This window comes from Babylonia areolata, chromosome 13, assembly GCF_041734735.1.
Source record: "Babylonia areolata isolate BAREFJ2019XMU chromosome 13, ASM4173473v1, whole genome shotgun sequence".
Lineage (NCBI taxonomy): Eukaryota > Metazoa > Mollusca > Gastropoda > Neogastropoda > Buccinidae > Babylonia > Babylonia areolata.
In genome coordinates, this window is record NC_134888.1 from 17,824,542 (window position 1) to 17,849,760 (window position 25,219).

A 25,219-nucleotide genomic window follows, 5' to 3' on the forward strand; every position below is an offset into this window, starting at 1 on the left:
GTGTTTGCCTACATTAAACTGATTTAACGCAGTTTGTAATTTTCAATGCCAAGTTCGCTAAAACGGACCCTTTTCAGGTGACTTAAATTAAGATTATAAATTCATCTTAAATAATCAACACTTCATTTTATGTTCATTATAAAGTAGGTAGCCGCTCTCTCTCTTGCTGTGTGGAGGAGGGGGTAGAGGAGGTGCAAGGTAATGTGTGTGTGTGTGTGTGTGTGTGTATGTGTGTGTTGGAGCTCATGTACGTTTATATGTATTTGACTGTGCTTTCATATGTGCTTGTACAAGTAAGTGTTCATTTCTGTGAGTGTGTGTTTGTGTGTGTGTGTGTGTGTGTGCCGTGGAAGCTGCGATACTTAGACTAGAAATGAGTGTGTGGAGGAGGGGGGTAGAGGAGGTGCACGGTAATGCGTGTGTGTGTGTGTGTGTTGGAGCTCATGTACGTTTATATGTATTTGACTGTGCTTTCATATATGTGAAACTGCATGTCTGGTGCATTTCTGTTATGCATGTGTGGGTGTATGTGTGAATGTGTGTCTTCATATTTTACATTTATTTGCTTATTTATCACCATTGTTGTCTTATCTATTTATTTATTTATGTTTTATTATTATCATTTTATTAGTATTACTAATATTATTACTACTACCTTTTTCTATATTATAATTATTATTTATTTATTTCGCACACAGTGTCTGTGTTGTGTGCCTTGTCCCAGAGGCCAACGTCTCGCTACAGATCACTTGCACTGTTTTCTATATCTGCTCATAACGACTGTAAATAAAACAATAGAAAAACCCTTTTGTGACTTGCCATCTATATGTCCTTGGGGCTGCGCGTGGAACTTTTCTATCCTTTAATACAGTCGATCAGTAATTCTTTTGTACTGTCCCCTCTATAATAATACCGCTTGGTTGCAATGACAAAAAAATGATTTTACGTTTGTGTTCAGTTTGTGTCAAATTTTCCTTCCCCACTGTCCACATTCCACATTCACAAAATACACTTTTGCCCAAGGCCCCAAATATGACAGGCCACACACAGACACACACACACACTCTCACACACATACAGAGAAAAAGCACACCCACACACACATTTGTAAAAGTTGTTGAATGTGTGTATTTTCAACAATACAGACAATACACTTCATGGAGGATTTACTGTACAAGGCAAGCACATTATTATTTTTTTTTTTCTTCTTTCTTTTGTTTTTTGGTCATTCCTAACACCAACTGCACAAATTAACATAGAAAATACTGCTGAAATGAAGCTAAGAGATGTTTATACACTGCACTTCAAAGAAAAACCCTGGGCAGACATGCGATAATAATACAGCTGATGTATCAACAACTGATAACAAACTACAAGAGTCTTGAGCAGAGATCATTTACATAATCATAGCATGCAATACATGTACAAGCATCACAACAATCAGGAAGAGACAATCATACAAAACTTGTTTAAAAAACCAACCAAACAAAAAATTATAAACAAAACCCACTAATAACGCTGGAAGGAAGTCAAGAAACGTATTGGCAATGGTGACACCAGAACTAGAGCATGCACAGAAAAAAAAAAAAAAAAAAAAAGTACAAAAGTCTCACTCTGAACAGCTCAGCAAAATCAGTATGTACACAATCTTTCTTGTTCCCATTCACACAAAGAAACCTCCCAACACAGACACACCTCAGGGGAAAAGTAAAAACCCAGGATGATTTTGCTCATTGATACAGGCAGGCAAGCCACAGAAAATACTCTTAAAACTATGGACTGAAGCTTGCCACAGTCATTGCTAATCCATGCAGCTGCATTTGCAGTTATAGTCATGGATTCTCTTAACAATATGGTATGCATATATCATAAATATGAGACATTAGTTCAGTCACAAAGCTATTGTCAGTAAAATAAAATCTCATGATAGTTTTTCTAAGTGGTTGACATCCTGCTTGCTTTTAAGTTCGAAGTATGAATGATAGAAAAAAACAAAAAAACAACAAAAAACAAAACCCCAAACAGGTAAGTTAGTGATTTGTTTTTATTGCTTTATTTTTCAACAATTTGCAGCATCCTATTGTAAGAAGTGTGGAAAAAAGTCCTGACAGTAATATCAATGTACACATTCTTGTCAGTGTCTGTGTCGAAAAGCAAAAAAGGGAGAGAGTGTGCCTGTGTGTATGCCTGCATGTGTGTGTGCGCGCGTGCGCGCGAGTATGCGCATGTATGTGTGTGACCATGCCCATATGCATGCTCAGGTTTCCCTGCCTTTCTTGTCTGAGCTGAAAAAAATGAGGACCTGTCCTGTCCTCTTTGATATTTGCGGGCTCCCCGAAACTCTTTTTCACTTTCACTATCCATTGTCAACCATGGTGTCATGACCCACGCATAGCATACGGTGACATAGAAGAAACAACCTACACACAAGCACAAAACCAATGCATGTTTTCAATACCCTGACCGGAAATGTGCACAGTCACTTTGATCAGAGGTGATTTCACCAACACAGCACAAGCACTGCCAAGTTGCAGCAAACACAGAATGCTCCATGTTTTTCTTGCATTACATCAGCACAACCATGGTGATTGATAAAAAAAAAAAAGAAGTGAATCTGACACCGACACCCTGTTTGTAAGCTCACGAACAGTGTTTGTTTTGTCTCCTGGTATATTTCTACTTGTTCCCTCAATCCAGGTTGATGTAAAAAATGATTGGTTATAAGAAAGAAAGAAAGAAGAAGAAGAAGAAGAAAAAAAAAAAAAGAAACGAAAAAAACTTGACAAAGAAACTGAACCAGAATGATGTGCAATGCAAAATTTCACCACACATGTGGTTACACATATTTTTCATAACCTCTACAAACATCAAATTTTGAATTTTCAATTTCTAATAAGAGTGTTTTAGTTTTTCATGCATTTTAAATGTTAATTTTGGGGGGTTAAAACTTTCTCCTACACATATTTACAGAACTTGATAAACATACAGGGCAGATACTTTCCTCTGAATTTGCTTGCAACAACTCTAACGTTCATTTAAAAAACAAAAGGACATTTTCACCCCACCCCCCGACCCCCTGCACTCCTCTCCCCCTCCCAGTTTGAGCAGCTAGTATCTGTACTGGCGTATTTTCAGGTTCGCACGGGCTATAAAACACTGACAAGGACCATGGGACTTCACTTGTATCACTTATTTCACTTGTGTCCACACGTGCCAATTCGGACAGGAAAGAAGGTCCATTTCAGTAAATCTTCTGTGTTTATCCACATCATTATGACAGGGAAGCCTGGGGAGGCTGTGAACTTCATAGGGCTAAATGGGTTAACATTAAGAGCAAATCCTGACAGGTCATAAACTTCCACTCATCATCCTTTCCAAGATTTCTAAGATTTGTAATTGACCGAGGAAAGGATTACACTTAGAGACTTTAAAAAATGTCAAGAGCTGCTTTTGCGGGACGACATGCTAAAGAGATTGAGAGGGCACCATTATCTATAGAGCTGAAAGCACTATGTCATGTACTACAAAATATCAAGCCTTATGTTGCTGCCCAAATATTTTCAGTAAAGCCTGTGCAACAAGCACGGCCCAGCAGTGTAAAACTGTGGCAGTTGAGGCCCACAAAGGATTAATTCCAAGTGAGCAAGGTCCAGAAAGGAATAATTACATCTGCTTCAGGCCCGGAAAAGGTTACTTCCTCCTGTATAAGACCAAGAAAGGGTTAATTCCTCCAACACATCCTCAGTATCAGCTTTCAGATTAAACAGCATGATTCCCGTATCCTCCCCCCCATTCCCCTTGCTATTTGCTTATTTATAAAGGAACATTATGAGGACAAAGAAAGGTATTGTGTTGATAAAGTTATCACGTCCTCTGCTTCTGTCTGTCTACCCTACACTGAAGGTATGAAACTCATGACTGATGCGTGGTAACTGGCACAGCCCAGGTGGATAAGAAAGGGTGGTGATGTAAGTGCAGGAAGAGACGAAGGAAAACCAATCTCATGAAAGGAACATCAACTATACAGTATCATCAAGCTAAAAAACAATCATCATTAAAGCTTTAATTAAATGCTTTCTTCGCCCAGACCTTAACGGTAATGCAAGTGTTGGTGGGTACATGATAGATGAAATTTGCCTGTGATAATAATGCACACACTGAACCAAATCAGTTCATGAACACATTTTGGAAAGACTGTTACTGATGATTCTGTGCTGAGACAATAGAAATACTGAAACCACATCACAATCCAAAGGGAATGAGAAGGAGTATGGGAGGGAGGAGGAGAATGGAGATGGGTTAATTTATTTGTCCTAGAAACACATACCTGCATTCACTCACAATTTTTCTTGTGGGTTTGATGAACAAAGGCGAAAGCCGTAATGAATACAAAAATGTACAAAAAAAGTTTAAAATTGCAAATTTCATAAGGTAAAAATATGCAGGGGATTATAAGAAAAGGAATCTACAAATGCTACTAAAATGAACATCAAAACCACCATTTGCATATCTGAGTCAAATGGTCCATACTGACAAGTTTCATCTAATCTAGACATTGCAATTAATGAATACATGTTGATCATTTCCACGCAATTCATGACACAAATACAACCAAGAAAGGAAGACTTTCAAAAAAAGATTGCATCCAAAAACTGATGAAGTCAACGCCAATTCTTTCCAGATCTTTCCAGAAAGAAAGAAGTAAACAACTCCCGAGTCTTGTCAAAAAAATGACGACACAACATCATGTCAAAATACAATATGAATTAGGGCCCACGAATCTGTATCACCCGAAACGATTCACAGTTAGCTTCCTGCATTGCGATACTCCCAAGCTGTGACGTGTTTCATCCACTTCAATCTCTCTTCACATGCGGTGATCTTCCAACTCCTGGTTCACACCAAAAAGAAATGGAAAATGTCATCTTTTACACAAGTGTGTTGCACTTTCTTCTCACCAAATGCAGGCCAATTCTCTGAATTTTTTTTGTTGGTTTAATTCATGAAAAATCAAACAGTTCATTCATGTTTTGGTCATTTTACACCACACAATTTTTTTCTCCACAAAACTGCAGACTTTGGGAAATAAAGAAATGCAGTTTTGCTTTTTGATTAACAAAAGAGGGAAGTAGCTGATCAATGCTTAGTTTTTTGATTGATCTGGCAAAACAGGGTAGTAACTGATCAATGCTTAGCTTTTTGATTGGTCTTGCAGAGAGGGCAGTAAATGATTGATGCTGTATAACAGCTATGTCACAGTGTGAACGTATCACAGATCAGGATATTTGTCTTTCTTCGTGTAAAGTAAAGGCCGTTCAATGATGTTTTGCACATCTTCACAATCTTGAAGTACACTTTACAGTTCTCTGATCATGAATCTTCTGTTCTGAGATTTCCTTACAGATAACCTCCTGTTTCTTAAATAAAAATCAACAAAATCTGACTTCTAAAGCTCACGCAAAACAAATCACAAAAAAAAGAGAAAGAGACAGAAAAAAACAAAGGCAGAGGGAGTGAAATGTTTCTCAATATCAAAATTAAAATCTGGCCTCCAGTAAAGCTAAATCAGTAAACCATGCTTTTCTATTCTCAAACAGACTGGCATATTTACATTTATAAGCAACTGATTCCAGTCCCTATTCTAATAATAAACATTCACAAAAGGCAATAACCAAGAGTCAAGCAGAATTCTATGCTGGATCCACAGAGAGAGAATGTATTTCAAGTCTGGACATTCAAACTCACTCTGTAAATGATGTTAAAATGTACACTGAAATATATAAGACAAAGCTGAAGCACACAATCTGTTAAAACAAATCCTTGAGCATAATAAACACACAACCGATATACACACACACAAACACACACACACACGGTTGCACAAGGCTCATAAGCTTCATCAAAACACAGCTTAAAAATTTAGTACAAGAGACAACCATGTACATGGACTAATTGTCATATCCACTGATTCTTTGATCTGAATACTGAGCAAAAATACTGCTAGCGCCAGATCAAAGTATTAGAGATCAATCATCAGTAAATTTCATGTCAGTCCATTCATGTCTCCACTAAAATTATTTCCTCTGCTGACCACACCAGATTATTCAAATATTCAGAAGCATTTTCGAACAAACTTCTGAACAAAGTGTCTGAGGGATAAGTAAAGTCTGTAATCGAGTCAACTGCTCAAAAAGAACATATCATGACAAAGCAGTGAAATGAAATTCCACAACATTTAACAAGCTCCCCTATTCTGCAAGAAGATATCTTGGTCTACTGTTTCCCAGGGCCAAGTCCTGGTTCACAAGTGTACAAGCGAGTCCTGGATTCAATGTCTTTCAACTGCTCCATTTGGTCTCTTAAGGATTACCACTGTATTCTGACCAATACTCTAGGCTTTTCTTTCTTTTTTTTTTTTTCGTGCGCGCGCATTTTTGTGTGTATGCTAATTTTAAGCAGTGTTGTAGCATTCCTGATGAATGCAACTCAGAAAAACTAAGATTAGTTTGGAATGCAAGTTTTTAATATGCAAAACAGATTTTCAACAAATCTGTCTTTCAAACTCAAAGCCAATGGCTATACTAAGACGAATTAACACTGTATATAAAATACTTTTCTTTTTTTTTCTTCTTTTTTTAACTGTATAAAATACATATACTTTTATCATCATTTTTTGTAAACTGGCTTACAAAACCATCAAGGTTATCATTTATCGCACACACTGTAAATTCCATTTTGTGTGTGTCGTCTTTTGTTTGCTTGAAAAAGGCAATACTGAAGAAAAGTAACACCTGTCTCATGCTGTTGTTGAAAATTTTGCATCGTATGCCATACTTTGTAGCTTATATTTATATTTTTCTTTCTGTCTCCATATCTTCAGTGCCATGTTAGCGGGTGTTACCCCTGCAGCAGTCATCTTGACTCAGAATCACTTTAATAACTTCCCTGTAGACAGTCACATAGGGGCTACTTCCACCCTCATCTCCGCTTACCACACATTTTTCAAACGTTATTCAGACACATTTCCCAGCTGTTTATGTATGGGATTAAAAAAGTGTTACAGGCCTGAGTCAACTGCTGCCTACCCTGCTAGCTTCAAAACCAACTACACGACTCATCTGTTCAAAACTGTCTTTCATTTTTTAGGGTTTTTTGTTGTTGTTGTTTTGATGTATTGTCTTGTCACTTTGCAAGTAAATAAATCATGGAAAAAAAGAGCTGCACAACTCCCATTTTCTATTGATTTAGCACTTAAAAAGAATGAATATGAAACAAAACTGCATGATCCATTTCTTTGGATTCAGATAACTAACTATTCTCTGAATGGACGTGTTTTGCTCACACTTTATTCCGCTTACTGTCAGGAAGTTTCAGTCAAGAGAAATGGCATGAGCAAACAAACAGTGGTGGACAGTGGGTGCTTGTATCTGCGCTTGTCAGAACAACACAAATGGTTTAACACAAATTCAATGGAAGCTCCTACCCCCTATCAAAATCACTATCTCCTATCAATGGGAGCTCCTACCCCCTATCAAAATCACTATCTCCTATCATTCATATGTCATCTCCATTTAAGACCATATACTCTGCCTGGCACGCAAACAGATAGTGATGGTTGGGTCCAGCTGATCAGGAGGTCTGCTACAAATTTTTATCCGCATTATACAGTATGTTACCCTTGTTGCAGGGACCCAGGTTTAACACACAACCAACAGACCCTGAAAAATCTGGTGAACAGTTTTTCTGTGTGGCACTATAATGACTCTACAAAGAGTTGTTGGAGAAGACGAAGAAGAAGAAGAAAGCCTTGTTTCCGACTTTGGAAATGAAATGAAATTAACACCATTTTTTGCACTGACTGAAAGAACAACGTTGGTTACCATGCATTTTTTCTGCCAAGTGCAAGCCTTCGCATGTACTGCTCTACAGCCAGACATGAAAACTTGCCATGCTTCACTTTTGCAAAGCTGATGCAGACCATGTGCTTGGCTGCTTACATGGTGGCATGCTATTGGCTGAACTGCAGCACACTACTGGCTGAACTGTGGTCACACTGCATGACGGACATTAGTGGAGAGGTCTGATGCTGTACCTGTAGAGAGAGAATGTGTATGCCTGTGTATTTGCATGCACTGGTTTGCATACTATGTTAACAGAATATATCACTCACAGGTGCAATAACTGAATGGCTGGAGCACTGGACTTCCAATCTGAGGGTCCTGGGGTTGAATACCAGTCACAGCGACTGGTGTGGTAAGGTTTCGTTCACATCTCCAAGGTCAACAAAAGTTCTGACCCTCTTGGTAGTGTGTGTTTTCCCACCGAGATGATCAACACACACTTTAAAGAAACCATAACCAATGTCACTGTCCAGTGTGTTATGGAAACATGAACATCCCCAACATCCACACCCCAGAAAATGGAATATGGATGCTTAAACAGTGGGGTAAAATTGTCAAACACATTACATCACACTCCAAGATATGCGAATTATGTGAATTTTAGTTTAGAATACAGAAGACAAAAATGTCACTAAGTTTTAACATCTGCCTTAAAAAAGAAAAAAAAGCTGAACAGTCCACGTTCACATCATGAAATCTAAACAGACGTTAGTAAGTCAGATTCAAAATTTTTCCTTTTTTTCTGTTGATCAAATTATCCAGTACATTGTAGTGCAGGATATGTTTTAAAGCATGCATCTGGCCTGAAAGACTTGTGTCAATGTGACTTAGTTGCACACAAGTACATGGAATACAAGTAATTTCAGCATTCAGTTTATGGTTAGTACTTTTAAGAGCTTATCTCTCAAACACACAAATAAGTTAACAGCAATAGTCTACACTGTATATTGTGTCACACTTGGCGAATCAGTATGATAAATGACAAGGAAAGAAGTGCAAGCTCACTAGTAATTACAAAATAATGTACACAGATCTTTACAGGTAACAAACTTCCAACCAACAGATACACGCACCTTAGTCTTTCTCTTCAAATACATAAAAACAAAACAAAACAACTAGTGGTACTGTTTTGTAACTTAATTTCACCACAATCTCTAAACCCTAACAAGAACTGCTGTACCAACAGCCCTAATTCCAAAATGTTTACTTGTCGACAAAATAAAAACATTATAGAAGTTACAACTGTTACCTCAGCCGTTGTTAAAAGAGTGTTTTCAGAGACTTCTGTACAACTGTCAATTTTTTAAATCAAAAAAGCAGTTGAAATCCTTACATCTATGTCAACAAATCTAATAATTTTCTATAAACCAAGAGTAAGAAATTATGCACAAGAACGTCACAGCAATGGTGGTGTAGACAGTGTTGCAAGAATTCAAAATAAACCAGCCATGCTGCTGCTTAATCAATACGAAGTCATAACCCCCTCCCTCCCTGAAACACCCACACACCCACATTCTCTCTCTCTCTCTGTCTCACACAAACACCAGACGCATGCAGTGTGCAGCTTTCTTTACCAAGACACAAGTCACAGTAAAACTACAGAAAGCCAGACAAGATGGACATAGGTAGGCTGGGAATCTAAATCATCCTGTGACCTCTTGCTGACAGAGGAAGAGATAGATACAGATAGATAATGATATATATATATATACATACATACATACATACATAACTATTTAAATGTGCACACATGTTCACAAAAAATAAAATGATGCACACAGCATGATGCACAAGCACTGTTGAGAAAGCACACACACACAAACACTCACACATGCACACATACAGACACACTCAAAATGAAGACATCACTCCAACAAGGGAAGACACTGACAACAACAACAACAACAATAACAAAAAAAGGTGAAGGCATGAACGCATCCTGTCAATCAAAGACACTAACGACAAGAGATCAAGACAAGACATGAAAGATAGAGGAAAGGCAAAAGACAGAGGAACAGATCCAGGCAGAGGAAGCAAGAAACCAAAAAGCACCAATCAATGACTGTGGCGACTAAAAAAAAAAAACAACAACAAAAAAAAAAATCAACCATCCCAAAACATTCTTATAGGTCCCAGATCAGAAGTTCATCGTAATGCACAGAACAGGTTCTGTCACAACAAAGCAAATGTCAGAAAGTTGACCAGTCAGCAGAAAACTCCAGCACAGAAAAGAGACACAATTCTCTCCATCCCATTCACATACACCACATGAACACAGTCTCCAGTAAAGAAAAAACAACAACAACTGAACAAACAACAAAAAAGAAAACAACACCTCAGGCTTTAAACCACACTCTATACACACAGCCCAAAACAGTACATTCATCTTTTTAAACCACTAAAGGTCACAACCAAAAAAGTATTGTACCATTAAAACAATTCAAAACAAACTAGCAAAAAAAAAACCCCCCAAAAAAAGTAAAGAAAAAAAAGGCTCAATCAGCTCACATTCTGGCTTAAAATTAGCTAACATTCTGAGCACTAGCTCTGAGTCTGTGGTAAAAAAAAAAAAAAGAAAAGAAAAAAGAAAAAAAAAAAAACGGAAAAAAAAAAGGGAAGAAAATGTACAGCTATACTCTATACCACAAAACAACCGATGACCTGGTAAACTGTCTACAAACTTCAGAGGTCCGTCATAACCCCCCACCCCCACCCCCCCTTTATAAGCACTTAACATGTGAGAACTTAACCTTTCTCAACTTCCAACAAAGCTGCCAACCTTCACAATTCTGAAGCCATTTCAGAAGCCATTATCAGGGAGTGGGAGGAACAGAGCATGGAGACTGTGGATGAAGCTTTTTTTTTTTTTTTTTTATCTTAAAGCGATGTTTGGCCTTTTTTTTCTTTTTTTCTTTTTTAACTAGATGCATTTTCATACACAACCACATATCTCCTGGGAAATCCAAAAAGAAAAAAACGTATCTGTCTGGTAAAGGTACTACCTGTCTTCTTGTGGTTATGAACGAAATGTTCTTTCAGCTCTATATCAACCTGGTTATTTTTTCACTTCTTCCCCCCCCCCTCCCACCTCTCCCCTCCCCTGCCCCCTTCCTTTCATCATGTGCAAGACAATATTTTGACAGAGAACAAGTAGGCTGACACCATATCAACAAACACTTCATTCCAAAATTACCTGTGATATAACATTCAAAACAGACTATCCCCATAAAAAAGCCCCCCCAAACAACAAAACTGTTGAATAAACATTTACAAAAGTCATACATGCTATTTCATTCACCTCAATACAAAGCACTATTGCTTTCTATTACCAAAAAAAAAAAAAAAAAAATTAGGGGTTGGGGGGGAAGAAACACGAATGGGGAGGAGAAAAAACCTTGGTCCATCCAGCAACTATGAATACTCATAGATATCATGTTTCGGGTTAGAGGTGGGGTGGGGGTGGGCGGTCAGTCTACCTGTACCAACCCCTAAACTAAGACTTATAACTCAGATCTTGCTTTTTGCACTCTCACACTCCCGCTGCTGAAAAAGCAACGCCCACTTTCATCACCAGACTTTTGCACTCAAGGCGAATTACATGCAAGCTACTCCGATCTCATCATTACCAACACTCACACAATTCTCCTTTCACGAAAACATACGTCGTCCAACCCCTGACCAAGACACACACACAGAGAAACGCCTCAACACCACTGTCCACGGAGGTGGAGATTGGGCATCTTGGAGGTCAAGGTCACTGACAGGACAAGGCTGTAGGTTAAGAGGTCAAGGCTACAGTCTGGGGCTCTCTCCTTTTCTCTCTCCAGGCAACTAGTTAGTTTGCAGGTGTGACCTTAAGTGTGTCATAAGGAAGGGTCAGAGGTTAAGGTGAAGGTCACCCTCAATGACCTTTCTGGGCCTCCTTCGCCGCCAGAATCAGAGGCACCAGACTGGCCAGAGGTTTCGCCAGACGCAGAAATGGATGCTGGGGAAAAAACAAAGAACGAAGATACAATGGAATTAAACTACACAATCTTGTTTTATCATTTATTTATTCAACAATCGAATGAAATGAAAAAATAAACAAAGAGTAGCCTAGCTGAAGAGCTTCCAGTTCTTCAGTGTACAAACCTGGAATTCACTGCCTTGTTCAGTCTGTCACAGTCCCTCACTCACATCATATAAATCAAATCTCAAAAACATTCCTTTTCAAGCAGTCTCTCTATAACTAAGACACTCCATTCCACACCTGTATTCTATAGATCCCCATATTTCTTCGACGCATGTTATGAGTATGAGTGTGTGAATGGATGAGTGAGTGTGTGCTGTGTGGTATGGTATTGTATGGTATGTGTGTGTGCGTGTGTGTATGTATGTGTGAGCGTGCGCGTGAATGCATGGGTATGTGAGTGTGTGCACACGTGTATGTGTGTGTATGTGTGTGCATACGTGCTTTGTGTCTGACTAATGTTTCATCATAAAGTGCTTTGAGAGGTTTGAAAGCACTTTCCAAATGTACCATTAACATGATTACTATTAATCATTAAAAATGGTGTCACCTTCAACAACTCAGAGGCACATGCTCTCTTCTCCACGTCCACCTCCAGACATTTGTCCAAGAAGTCCTGGAAGACTGGGGACAGCTTGTGTTTCTCCTTGATCTCTGGCTTCCCGTTGGTGGCGATCAGGTACAGAGCCTGTCTCAGCCACACACACATACACACAGGGTCAGCGTGGAGGCACACATACACACACAGTCACACACACAGTTACAGTCACACACACATACACACACACATGAAAATATGCATGAACAGAAGATTTGTCAGTGAGTTATGTGTAGTCCTGAACTTTCGAAATTCAGTCTGATGCGGGAACTGAGCAAACATGAATGTACTGATGGATAAATAGGTAAATAAATAACTGAACACACACACACACACACACACATACACATACACACCTCTCACACACATTTAATGTAATATACTGTGACATACATATGCACCTGCCCAACCCAGAGCACAAGAACATGCACAGATACTCATACACAAAGCATCCACTTGATCATCTACTCGCACACACATCTGAGGGCATGCACACACATATGTATGTGCACACATACTCAGAGACACGTGAACGCAAAAGGCAAGCATCCACACACCACAAACACATACCAACACACTAACACAAAATTTATCAGCCATCTAACACTTATTTTGCAATGACCACTCACCCTAAGTGGATTTTCATTCAGATATGGTGGCTCCCCTTCAATCATCTCAATGCACATGACCCCCAAACTCCATATATCAACAGTCGGCCCATACTGTTTTCTGCAATATGCAACAACACAATTGTGTCACCTTTTCAGTCAATCAAAACAGTTCTGAAACAAGAAATCAGATGTGGAAAAGAAAAAAAGGGTATGCTTGCATTCGTGAGTGCTTACAGTGGATAACTCCAGTTGTGTTTTTTGTTGTTTTTCAGTGATCAATAGCAACACTGGGCAAACAATCAACTAGCAGTATTCACCACCCCTGAATCTTTCCAGACAAAACCACAGACTGAAAGAGAAATGCAATGTTAAAAATAGGTTGAAAAAAGCTTGAAAAGTCCCATAGCATTCTTATGGCCTTCGGGGCAGTAAATTCATATCCACCGTGTCTAGGGTTCCACACAGGAAGGCAGGGCCGTGTTAAAAATACGTTGAACGCTTGAAAGTCCCACAGCATTTTTATGGCCTTCAGGGCAGTGAATTCATATCCACTGTGCCTAGGGCTCTGCACAGGAAGGCAGGGCCCGATCATCACCTTACACCGTTTTAACTTTCCTCAGCTGAAGTTGGTTCCCATTCATATCTAGGTGGAATGAAGAAACTCAGAATAAAGTGCCCTTTCCAAGGACACAACACCATACTGAAACGAGGCCTCTAAATCTGATCACCAGTGAACTCTGAAAACTGAACTGATTCTGCCATGGTGCTTCCAGGGAATAATCTGAGGATGATAATGTTTTTCTGTTTTTCCCCCCTATAAATTGTGAGTGAGTGGAGTGAGTGAGTGAGTGAGTGTGTGTGTGTGTGTGTGTGTGTGTGTGTGTGTGTGTGTGTGTGTGTGAATACTAAAAATATTTGTTATACAAGTGTTTCATGTCTTTCCTGAATTTCTTATATAATAAAGTACTCTTGAATCTTCAGTTAAAGTCAAAAAAGTTTCAGCACCGAAATGCACAGATATATGTGAAATCAGATATACACACATACACACACACAAAGTGTGTGGCACTGCATTGTAGCGACTCACTCTCCCTGGGAATAGCAGCCTGAATTTCAAACAGAGAAATCTGTTGTGACAAAACCAAATACTTTACACAAACACACTTAAGCATTCAAATAAACTGCATACAGACCTTGTGACCACCTCAGGAGCCATCCAGTAGGGTGTGCCCACCATGGTGGAGCGTTTGGACTGCTCGGGGGACAACTGGGCACAGAACCCAAAGTCAGCTGCACACACACACACACACAGGTGTTCATGTTGCTATAATATCATCTTTTTTTTCAGAGTGAACAAGTGAATGTGTGTGAGTGTGTGGGTGTTTTGACTGCTCAGGGGGGCAAATGGGCGAAGAACCCAAAGCCAGATGCACACACACACACAGTGTTCACGTTGTTTTAACAATGTCCTTTTTTTTCAGAGTGAGTGAATGAGTGTGTGCGAATGTGTAGGCGTTTGGACTACTCAGTGGACAACTGGGCAAAGAACCCAAAGCCAGGTGCACGCACACAGGTGTTGTTCATGGCTGATCTTTAACAACATCCCTTTCCTTAAGAGTGAGTGAGTGAGTGAATGAGACACACAGAGGACACACACGCAGAAACACTCAGAAACACACACACACACACACACACAAACACATACACACACACGCACCAGTAAGCACACGCATTCAAAACCAGAAAGGGAAAGGTTAAGGTGACAGGCCTTGTTTGGCACTGAACACATTCGACAGGCAACATCATCCTGATTCAGATCTCCTTTTGTTGGTCATCATGTGTGCAGACCAGCTAGTGCCTGAACCCCCTTCATGCATACGCACATGTAAGACAGCAAATATACTCATTAAAGATCTCATAATTTTTGTCTGCCTTCCATGGATTATGGAAACAATAACATACCCAGCACGCACACCCATGAAAAAGGAGTGTGGCTGTATAGATGGCAGAAGAGTAAACATGGCCATACACATCAAGTCCACTTAGTAGTGAACAAGGGATCTGTAGCCTATGAACAAAGGGGAAAAAAATCACCCACAAGAGAACACCCCAAAACGTGAGCAATTTAAAGTACTCACTCAGTTTGACACTGCCGTCCATTCCCAGCAGAATGTTGTCACTCTTGATGTCTCTGTGGATAACCTGGTTCTCATGCAGGAACTCCAGGGCTTGTAGACACTGGAAAACAAGACAGCAGACATCCCATACAACATGCCGGGAATGGTTTGTCTTTTTTGTTTTATTTTTTGTTGCCACAGAATTTGGGACATTTTTTTTCTGTATTTCGATGACGATGGATATCATGGGGGTGATGGAGATGCTGCCATGGGAGTGTTTTTTTGGGTTTTTTAGGTTTGGGACTACCTGACAAGGCTGTACTCTCATAATATATCCTGGTGTCAACCAGGTTGAGATACAGACAACTGCAGTGTTGGTCAGGAAATTCTAGCAGCTCTCCCAAAGACACACCTGTGAAGTGGATGACCCTAAAATGTGTGGTCCCGGTCTTCCCATTTAAGTCCACTGCATGCTCAGCTGTGGGTAGGAGCCAGCCATGGGACAAAAGACCCACCTCTGATGGGGATCAAACCCACATTCTTCCAGTTTAAGCCCACAACGCTGACCACTTTGCCACAGTGGCTGGCTGGCTTGTCTAGTTTTGAACGTCATGTACTATTGGTTTAGATTTCTGTGGCTGGTCAAGTTGGTCTGATTCTCAAAAGTAATGTCATGAGGAAAGCTATGGTATGTGCACGTGTGTGCTTGTTTCATGATGTGCGTGCATGTGTTTGTATACCTGTGATTCCATGTTCGTCTGTCAATGTCTATATATCGCAGGACAAAACTGGACAAAAATGATGTTATGGACAATCTTCAATCATTCCGATGTTTAACAAAACAGAATTATGAAGTGACTGAATGAAATATAACCATTCAGAGATAATGATGAAAACTCTGTTCATTATGGTCATATTTCATTCAATCATTTTATATTTTGATTTTCTTTAACGTAAAAATGCAGAAGTGGTCCTTAACTTCTTTTGTTCAGCATATAAGATCTTCACAATTTGGTCAACAAGGACGGACTGTCAAATCACATGTCTATGTGCATGGTACATGTCCTCACTTTACATATACCCAGTCACAAAAAATGCCAGCAACACACAAACGCAACACCTGTAACATCTACTTTGTCTTCTTCACTCCCACCAAGGAATGGACAAAAATTTATGTGCATGACCAGTTTTTCCTTCATCCTTTCAACAATATATATGCAGCTGTAATACTCTTTCTGGGACGTTACCAGAAACACAGAAACCTCCAAGTAGTAATGCACATGCTTTAATCGGAAAAGACGAGGTTTTAAAAAAAAAAAGTAAATGGATTCCTGGATGTGAACAGCATCAATGAGGCATGCCTTCGTTCAAACAATCAAATGAGTGGAGGACTGTAGTGGTCAGTCATTCAGATGAGACAATAAACCTTGGTCCTGTATGCAGCATGCACACACTCTGTGCACATTCTTACCCATGGCAGCAAACAGATTATCCTTGCAGAAAAATCCACTCTGAAAGTAAAACAAATACACTTGCAGACAGAAAAAAAGGTGCTGCACTGTGGTAATGTCCAGCCTGAATTTCACACAGAGAAATATAATACAAAATCCAATAAAAAGATATGACTTTACCTCTCGACACACCGCCGCTATCTGCCCCTCATCCATGCAGGTTTCCGTGACAACATCAGTGAGGGAACCACCTGCCAAGAACTCCATCACCACCTGTCAAACACAATCAGCAAAAAGAACAATAAAAAAAAAAGCAGCAAAAAAACAACAATGAAAATGTAATACATGGAAATTATGGCATTTCAAGTACAATGTCTGAATGTGTTTTGAATATAAAATGAATTGCACCTTCTCACAAATGTAAAATAAAACTTGAACCTAATGACAAGCTCTAATATTAGAACGAACAAATATGTGCTGGTGTTACATGTACAACTGTCAAATCTTACACAGCAGGGCATTTCATTTCATAAATAAGGCCAGCCAAACGCCAGTCAAAACAGTGATTAGTATCAAGTCAGAATGTTTGCCTCTTCGTTTGTTTCGATTTTGTTTATTCTCCCCTTCTTAAACAGTCTGTTAATTGTCAGAATGTTTATCATGTTTATTTCCGTGGAGACCAACACCATGTAGTAGCTAACACACACACACACACACACACCCTCACACATAACCATACTCCCAAATATATACACAGCTAGTGACTGAAAGAGGGAGTGAGTGAAAAACACACATGAGCAAGGAAAAACTCAAGACATGTTTCAGCTCTCACTGAATATAAAAAACTACAGAATTTGTCAGTCATCATGAAATCCCACAGACACTGCTCTACTCCCACCCCCTCATTCTCCTACACACACCCAAAACCTGCCCCTACCCACACCCACCACCTCCCCCCCTTTCACCTCCCACACCTCCTCTGTAACCAGACAGCTGTCTTGGTAGCTGACAATGATAGAGTTCTGGTTTCCCCCCATTACAATCACACAGACATCTGCTCCCCCATGCCTGCCCACCCAACACGAGCCCTTCTCCTTCCATTCCCCACTCTCCATACCAGTCCACTCATCCGTAACTCCTCCGCAACTAGGTAACTGTCCAGATACTTGACGATGTTGGGGTTCTGCTTCCCCCCCCCCCCCATATCATATTCACAAATACACTTGCTCCACCAATCTCTGTTCCTCCCCTTCCACCACTCCCCCCCCCCCACCCCACCCCCAGCCTCAACCCCCTTCCTATCCACTCACCCACACCACCTCCCCGACCAGGTAGCTGTCCAGGTAGCTGACGATGTTGAGGTTCTGGTTTTCCCCCATCACATTCACACAGACACTCGCTCCACCAATCTCTGTTCCTCTCCTTCCACTGCTCCCCCTCCCCCCATAGCCCCCTCAACACCCCCACCCCCTATCCACTCACCCACAGCTCCTCCCCAACCAGGTAGCTGTCCAGGTAGTTGACAATGTTGGGGTTCTGGTTTTCCCGCATCACCAGGATCTCGTTGATGATCAGCTCCTTTTTGGGCTGCTGGGACAAGTTCATTGTCTTGATGGCCACCTCCCTCCCAGTCGCCACCTCCAGCGCAATGAACACCGTCCCTGAGGCCCTGTCAGGGGGTGGTGTGGGAGATGAATGAAATGTCTAGCTGTGTATCTATGCATGTGTCTTCCGCCCCACTGCGATCTCTAGCATGATGAACACTATCCCTAACAACATACAGCAGACATTGGTAAACACCCATACCCATCAAACACTGAAATTATTGAAAATTGTCCAACTGAAAAAAACAACAACAAAAAAAACAAAGATAATTTTGACCGATGTTGCACACCTGATAAGTAACTTTGTTTTTGCTTTTTTTTTTATTTTTTGCTGTATTTTTCATGCAATTAAAGATGTAAAAAAAATTTTTTAAAAGGAAAAAATATATAAAAAAAGAAAGAAGAAAAAAAAAAAGAAAGAAAAGGGACAAAAACAGGAGGGTGAAGGACCCTAGAAAATAAACTTGGAAAATATTGGAGGTTGTAGTCTCACCAAAAAAAACACAACGCTATCCCTAAGGCCCAGTAAGGGAGTGGAGATGACTGAAGTGTCCACCTATGCATTCATGTATAGCTACATATGTGTCTCTTGCCCCACCTCCACCTCTGGTGTAATGAACATATCTCTGAGGCCCTGTCAAGGGTGTTGAGATGATTGAAGTGTCTGGCTGTGAATTCATGTTTTTATGTACAGGGATGTGAAAGGGACTGACGAAAAATAAAGCGTACTGCAGCAAGTATGCTGGGGCAATGCCTTGTTAGTGTGTTTGGAGGGCAACACCCCCCTGAAGCCAACACCCCCCCCCCCTCCCCCCCCAAAAAAAAATTGTTGCTTGCAACCTCAAGAACTTTGCAGGAATCATTGCTGTTATTGTTCTGCAGGTTTTCATTTTAATTTACTTCAGTTGTTGTTTTTATTAACTGGAAAGCATACACAAACTCAGATCCTAGATCGAAATAACATTTGACTGACAACAGCGATGAAGTGCATACACACAATATCCACTGACAAAATATCAGCACACAAAAGCACTGTCATCAATCACCATCAAAGTTGTGTAAAGTGATGAACTGCCCTTGGGACAAGACAGGGTTGGAGATTACATGCATGTGTCTGTGTACTTGCATCTGTGTCCGAACAGATCTGTATGCGTCCACACCAGGTGGGGTTGGGGGTGTCTACATGTATGCAAGTGAAGGTAAAAGAGAGAGTGTGTATGTGTGTTTGTGTGTGTTTTCCCTGTCAAGATTTAAGTGTGAAAAACATACGGCACATTCCCTTGTTTTTGTTTTTCTTCCCCTCACTGTTCCATCCAAATGAAAAAACAAAACAAAGCAAAAAAAATGCATGCAACAATGCTGAACACCACTTACCCTTGACCTATTTTCTCCATCTTGGTGTATTTCCGATTGGGGTCACCTATAGAAACAATAGTGCGTAGTTTTTCCATTATCTCCTCGTCAGTCATCTTCTTCTTCTTTGGTTTTTCTGTCTTGTTGTCCGTCGTCCCATCCCCTGTCTTTTCCTCTTGTTCAATGGGCTTTGTGTACTGGAACAAAGAATGGAATATCAGTCATTTTTCAGTCTAAATGAATCATACATTCATAAAATTAAAAAAAACAACAACAAAGAAGTAAAATCAAAACATCAACTGTTAGGTTTCACTATTGCTGATTCATGCGTCACAGCATCTGTGTTCATTCATTCATTCTCTTCCTTAATGCTTCTCCACAAGTCAAATCATCCATGTCTGCTTCAGTCAGTATACTATGACACAAACAAACAAAACAAAGTGTAACTGTTGTGAAAACAATTAAAAAAAACAAAAACAGAAGTCTTTTTTTTTTCCCCTTCCATTTTTGTAGGCGTACTCAAGTCTGTTGTAGCATGTAGTGTTTGTCAGTGACATTCAAGTGGGGAAGAGGTGCAAGGTGTATGTGATTGTGTATGTGTGACAATAGGAGACACAAGCATGTATAGTTATGTACCTGCCATCATGTGAACATGTGTAAACATTCACACACAGATGTGTGCAAAGAGGGGGTTGCATTTTTGCAATCATGGAGCATGCATGAACAATCATACATATATATTCCAAAGGCAAAACATCACATTACCAGGGTTCCCACATATGCAAAAATAACAAATTTCCATTCTTTTCCAAGACCCTTTCCAACCCAGGCTTCAAATTTTCAAAGCCAAACTGAATAAAGAATTCATCTGCTACACAGCTGACAAAAGAGATCAGCAGATACCCAAGAACTGATTTTTAATGTTTACCACTTTCTGCTTTTAGCTATTATGCATTAAAAAAAAAAAAAAGCATCAGGCTCTTTGTTACATGGTACTGGACAAGGGTTTCATAAAAATTTCCAAGCCCTGAAGGGCAAAATACATTTTTTCCTAAGATTTTTCCACCCCTGGAAATAGCCCTCTCCTTTTTCAAAAACTGTTCCAGACTTCTATGACTGCATTAACCTCTATGAGAAACAAAACAATAAAACCCCTGAATGCGGAAGATGTTGAAGAATGCCACCATGTATCAAGACATTGCAAGTCTCCATTCTTTGCTTCTGATTCTCACGTAACTCAGAACAGTCATTCTTTACCGACCCTTTCACTTCCATGAAGACTATCAGGGTATTTTCTATGGACGATCCAACAACTACACATGGTCTGAACAATATCCATGATTCATAGGGATGAAGCACCCCAATAAAATAAGTGATCATGACAACCCGAGCATGAGTGCATTCCGCACTACTTGATCTACTTGATCCCCTGACTCACAATGGATTTGGTTTTGTCGGGCCTGGCGGCAATGGGAGGGGGTGGGGGTTCATCATCCTCCTCCCCATCCCCTGAGGCAGCCACTGCATTCTGTTCTGGCTTGCTCTGCAACACCAGGCATCCATGTGTGACACGTACCACCCAAAGCACACACACGCAAACACTCTCATTCACACACACACACACTCACAAACATGTCCACATCCACACACTCACCCCCCCTCCCCCCTTTACCTCCTCCCCCCTCTACCCCCAACACACACAGAGCTAAGGCAGGGAACAGGACACATACATAGGCAGAATAACTGAGAGGATGACATAAAAAAGAGAACTAATTCAGATGAAGAAACTAACCACATGCTGTTTCGTTTTCTCACTTTTATATTGCTTCTATCCTGTCATCACAGTATATTAAACTTTTGAATGGTAACAGGAGTAAACAGATCAAGGAGAAAACAAAACTGTGTTCAGTAATATCTGAAGGATCTTTCCGTATATCACATGTAGGAATGTAACGAATCTTACAGTATATTTGTATTTGTATTTGTCTTTCATTTTATCACAACAAATTTCTCTGTGTGAAATTCGGGCTGCTCTCCCCAGGAAGAGCGCGTCGCTACACTACAGTGCCACCCATTCTTTTGTATTTTTTCCTGCGTGCACTTTTATTTGTTTTTCCTATCAATGTGGATTTTTCTACAGAATTTTGCCTGGAACAACCCTTTTGTTGCCGTGAGTTCTTTTACATGCGCTAAGTACATGCTGCACACAGGACCTTGGTTTATCGTCTCATCCGAATGACTAGCGTCCAGACCACCACTCAAGGTCTAGTGGAGGGGGAGAAAATATCGGCGGCTGAGCCATGATTCGAACCAGCGTGCTCAGATTCTCTCGCTTCCTAGGCGGACGCGTTACCTCTAGGCCATCACTCCACATGTATATTACTTTCTTTCTCCTTATCACCACCTTTTGATAATCAGAAATCTGCTTCATGAAAGTCTTGTCCACAAAATTTATTTATTGGGAAAAAACATTTCTGGAAAATATGAAACAATACTGACATTTAAGAAATAGATAGAAACTTACCTGATTGATAATTACCAATGCCGACATTTTGTCTGATAAGTTTGATTTTGAGGAATTTGCACCTGGAGACAAAAGACAGAAAAAAAAAAGTTTACTGACATGGCATGTTGACAAACCGCAGGACCTGTTCCATACTTTCCCTGTTCCCATCAATTTCTATATCATTAAAAACAAAACAATTAAGAATCTTACATGTACATCTACTTAAGAGAGAGAGAGAGAGAGAGAGAGAGGGGGGGAGGGTGTGTGCATGCATGCATGTGTAAGAATGCGTGCGCATGTGTTTGCATGTTCACTAGTATGACTGTGAATCCAGGTACCTATTCAGGTCTCGATGCTGAAAAACAAACATGCATCTCTCAAAACCTGTCATTTCCATTGCTTTCCACCAACAACCATCATCTCCACTAACCCCCCCCCGCCCCCCCCCCCCCCCCACACGCACACAAAAAAAAACCCTACTAGGCCTTACTAGAGGGTTTGATGTTGATCATGTACTTGGATTCTCGCCGCTCTTTGGACGAGGTGTCGTAGTAGTTCAGGACATCCAACACTGCCTGGGGGTTCTGTTTCTGCTCCATTTTGGAGATGTTGGCAGACTGCAGCAGTCGTGCCCATGATTCTGGCATACCCTGTTAAAAAAACATTGTCATCAGAATCATACTATAGATCTCAACACATACATCTTTTGATGTATAAACAAATGGCATACTGTATCACAACACAGTATCATCAGATATCACGTATCTCAACACACAGTGTTTTGAAAAAAAAAGACAAACCTTTTTCAGGAAATAGGACAGCTGCCATAAGTTTGTTGTCCACTGATCACTGCTTAGTATTTTGAAGAAAACAGCATAAAATAATAAATTCAGTTTCACTTTCAATTTCAATTTCTAAAGGAGGCGTCACTGCATTTGCACCAATCCATATATGCTACACCAGCCTGACCAGCAGCATAACCCAACGCACTTAGGCCTTGAGTGCATGCGTATATTTTTGTACTTATCAGAGTAGAATTCTGCTTCAAAGTTTTGCCAGAGGACAACACTCATTGCCATGCGTTCTTTTTCAGGGCCCCAAGTGCAGGCTGCACACAGGACTTCAGTTTACTGTCTCATCCAAATGACTAGACTTCAGTTTGAGTTTCCAGGCAACCTTGGGAGAAAGGATAAGGGTAGGATTTGAACCCAGACCCTCATGGACACTCTGCATTGGCAGAAAAGCGTCTTAACCATTCTGCCACCTTCCTCCAGTAATGAAGTAAATAAATAAAAGAAACCCATGCAAAATAAAATAATCCTAGGATGGAAAATGGGAGAAAAAAAAATCAACAGATGGAATCTAACTACTAAGTACTCACCCTGACCTAAAGCCCCAACATGTAGCCCTAAAATCCTAATAAGTATCAGTGCTGATCAGGGCCAAATGGTTAAAAATTACCAAGAATAGGTCCTGCTGAACTGAAGTACACTGAATTTCCAGAAACTGTTGTCCAAAGCAAAGGAAAAGATAAACTAAAAGCCATGTGACACATGCATTATTTGTTTTACTGCTGTCTTGCTTTCACAGTGTCCTTAAGAGAACTGCTGAGCCTAAAACTCACATACTTTCTACTTCTTACTTGAGACAATCCTTTTTTCTCTCCTTAATCTAATAATAAAAACTACAAACAACAACTGAAGAACTTCCTACCACACTGACTAGAGAACTTTAGAAAGAAAAACCGTGGCTTCAGCTACTCTGTCATCCTCTTCCTATGAACAAGAAATGAATGCGTCCTTCATCTAATGACTTTTTCGCCATAGTGATGTCAGACAAAATGAATGAACAAGCTGACAGTAACAACACAATAACAGTAACAATACCGTGAACTCTCCAGTGAGAGGGTCAAATCCCACGTGCACAGTGTGCTCAAAGTTGGAGGGTGGGGATATAACAGGTTTGTCACTGGTCAGCTTCACCGTTTTGCTTCCTGAAACAGTCACAGGCGGACAGTGTCAAAACCATCTCAGTCACCAGTCTGTTACAAAAATACCATTAAAGTAGCTAACAATATATTCACAAAACATTATGATTAACACCAAAATCATGTATGTATGCCACAGGTGGGCGTACATGTATGCCCATTTACACACACAGATGCACACACATAAATATGTACTCGGAGTATAAATGTGTGGATGCTGTTCAAAAACACACATGAAAGCATGTACTTGCATCTGTTAAACACACATAATTTTCATTTAGCCCTCGTACATGCACACAGATGTTTGTAGACAATTACATATTTGTACACATTCACATTATACATGCATGTTTTCATGCATACAGATATACACAAACACACAAAAACAACAACAAAATCTATTAAACCCACCAACATATCAACACTTACATCCATCAGAAAGGAATAAATTCCCGCCTAAACCCAATCACTCATGAACAAATCAGCAAAATAGATTGGATTCAGAAGTCTTAAATAAATCTTCTAAAAAGGGGACCTGTGGAGAGAGAGAGAGAGAGAGAGAGAGAAGACAGACAGAGAGAGAGACAGAGACAGAGAGAGAGACAGAGAGATTGAGAGAGAAGGGAAATCTCACCATGTTTTCTGTCATCTTTTTTCTTCTCAGCACTTGATCGCCTGAAGGCAGTGGCCAAACTAAGCCAACTGCCTGGCATTCTACTTTTGCTAAACCTCCCATACACATCCGCTTTTCTGATGAAGCACTCACACTTTCAACACCTCACGTCAATTTAAGATCCACAGCCAAAGGCTTGAAGCTGATTTAGAAAAAAGAAAAGAAAAGACAAAAAAAGAGGACGTTTTCCTGCCATCTCTGCACAAAGGAAGTTTACTGTCTATTCTTTACTTGCTTTAGATTACTTTAATGCCAATGAACAGGAAATCCTACACACATAAAAATATGGTTATATGCCCACTGTAAACATTTTCAAAAATGCCAGTGATCAGAAATCGAAATGACAAAGTAAGGCAATTACTAATCATGTGCCAGACATCTAGGTAAGCCTATGCCACTTTGTCACACA

The 25,219-nt window shown here is 40.1% G+C and overlaps 1 protein-coding gene across 1 annotated transcript in view; it reads right to left on the reverse strand.

Moving 5' to 3' along the window:
• Positions 1-1,104: 1,104 nt before the first annotated feature.
• Positions 1,105-25,219, reverse strand: part of LOC143289114 (serine/threonine-protein kinase PAK 2-like) — a 38,309-nt gene continuing 14,194 nt past the window's right edge. The window contains exons 5-16 of the mRNA XM_076597976.1: positions 24,037-24,143; positions 22,641-22,800; positions 22,169-22,230; positions 21,083-21,187; positions 19,666-19,841; positions 18,170-18,356; positions 16,868-16,960; positions 15,258-15,357; positions 14,313-14,409; positions 13,138-13,237; positions 12,461-12,598; positions 1,105-11,886 (exon numbers count right to left, since the gene is read on the reverse strand). Of these exons, the coding sequence (XP_076454091.1) occupies positions 11,803-11,886; positions 12,461-12,598; positions 13,138-13,237; positions 14,313-14,409; positions 15,258-15,357; positions 16,868-16,960; positions 18,170-18,356; positions 19,666-19,841; positions 21,083-21,187; positions 22,169-22,230; positions 22,641-22,800; positions 24,037-24,143 (1,409 nt within the window). The 3' untranslated portion in view covers positions 1,105-11,802. The remainder of the gene's footprint in view (positions 11,887-12,460; positions 12,599-13,137; positions 13,238-14,312; positions 14,410-15,257; positions 15,358-16,867; positions 16,961-18,169; positions 18,357-19,665; positions 19,842-21,082; positions 21,188-22,168; positions 22,231-22,640; positions 22,801-24,036; positions 24,144-25,219) is intronic.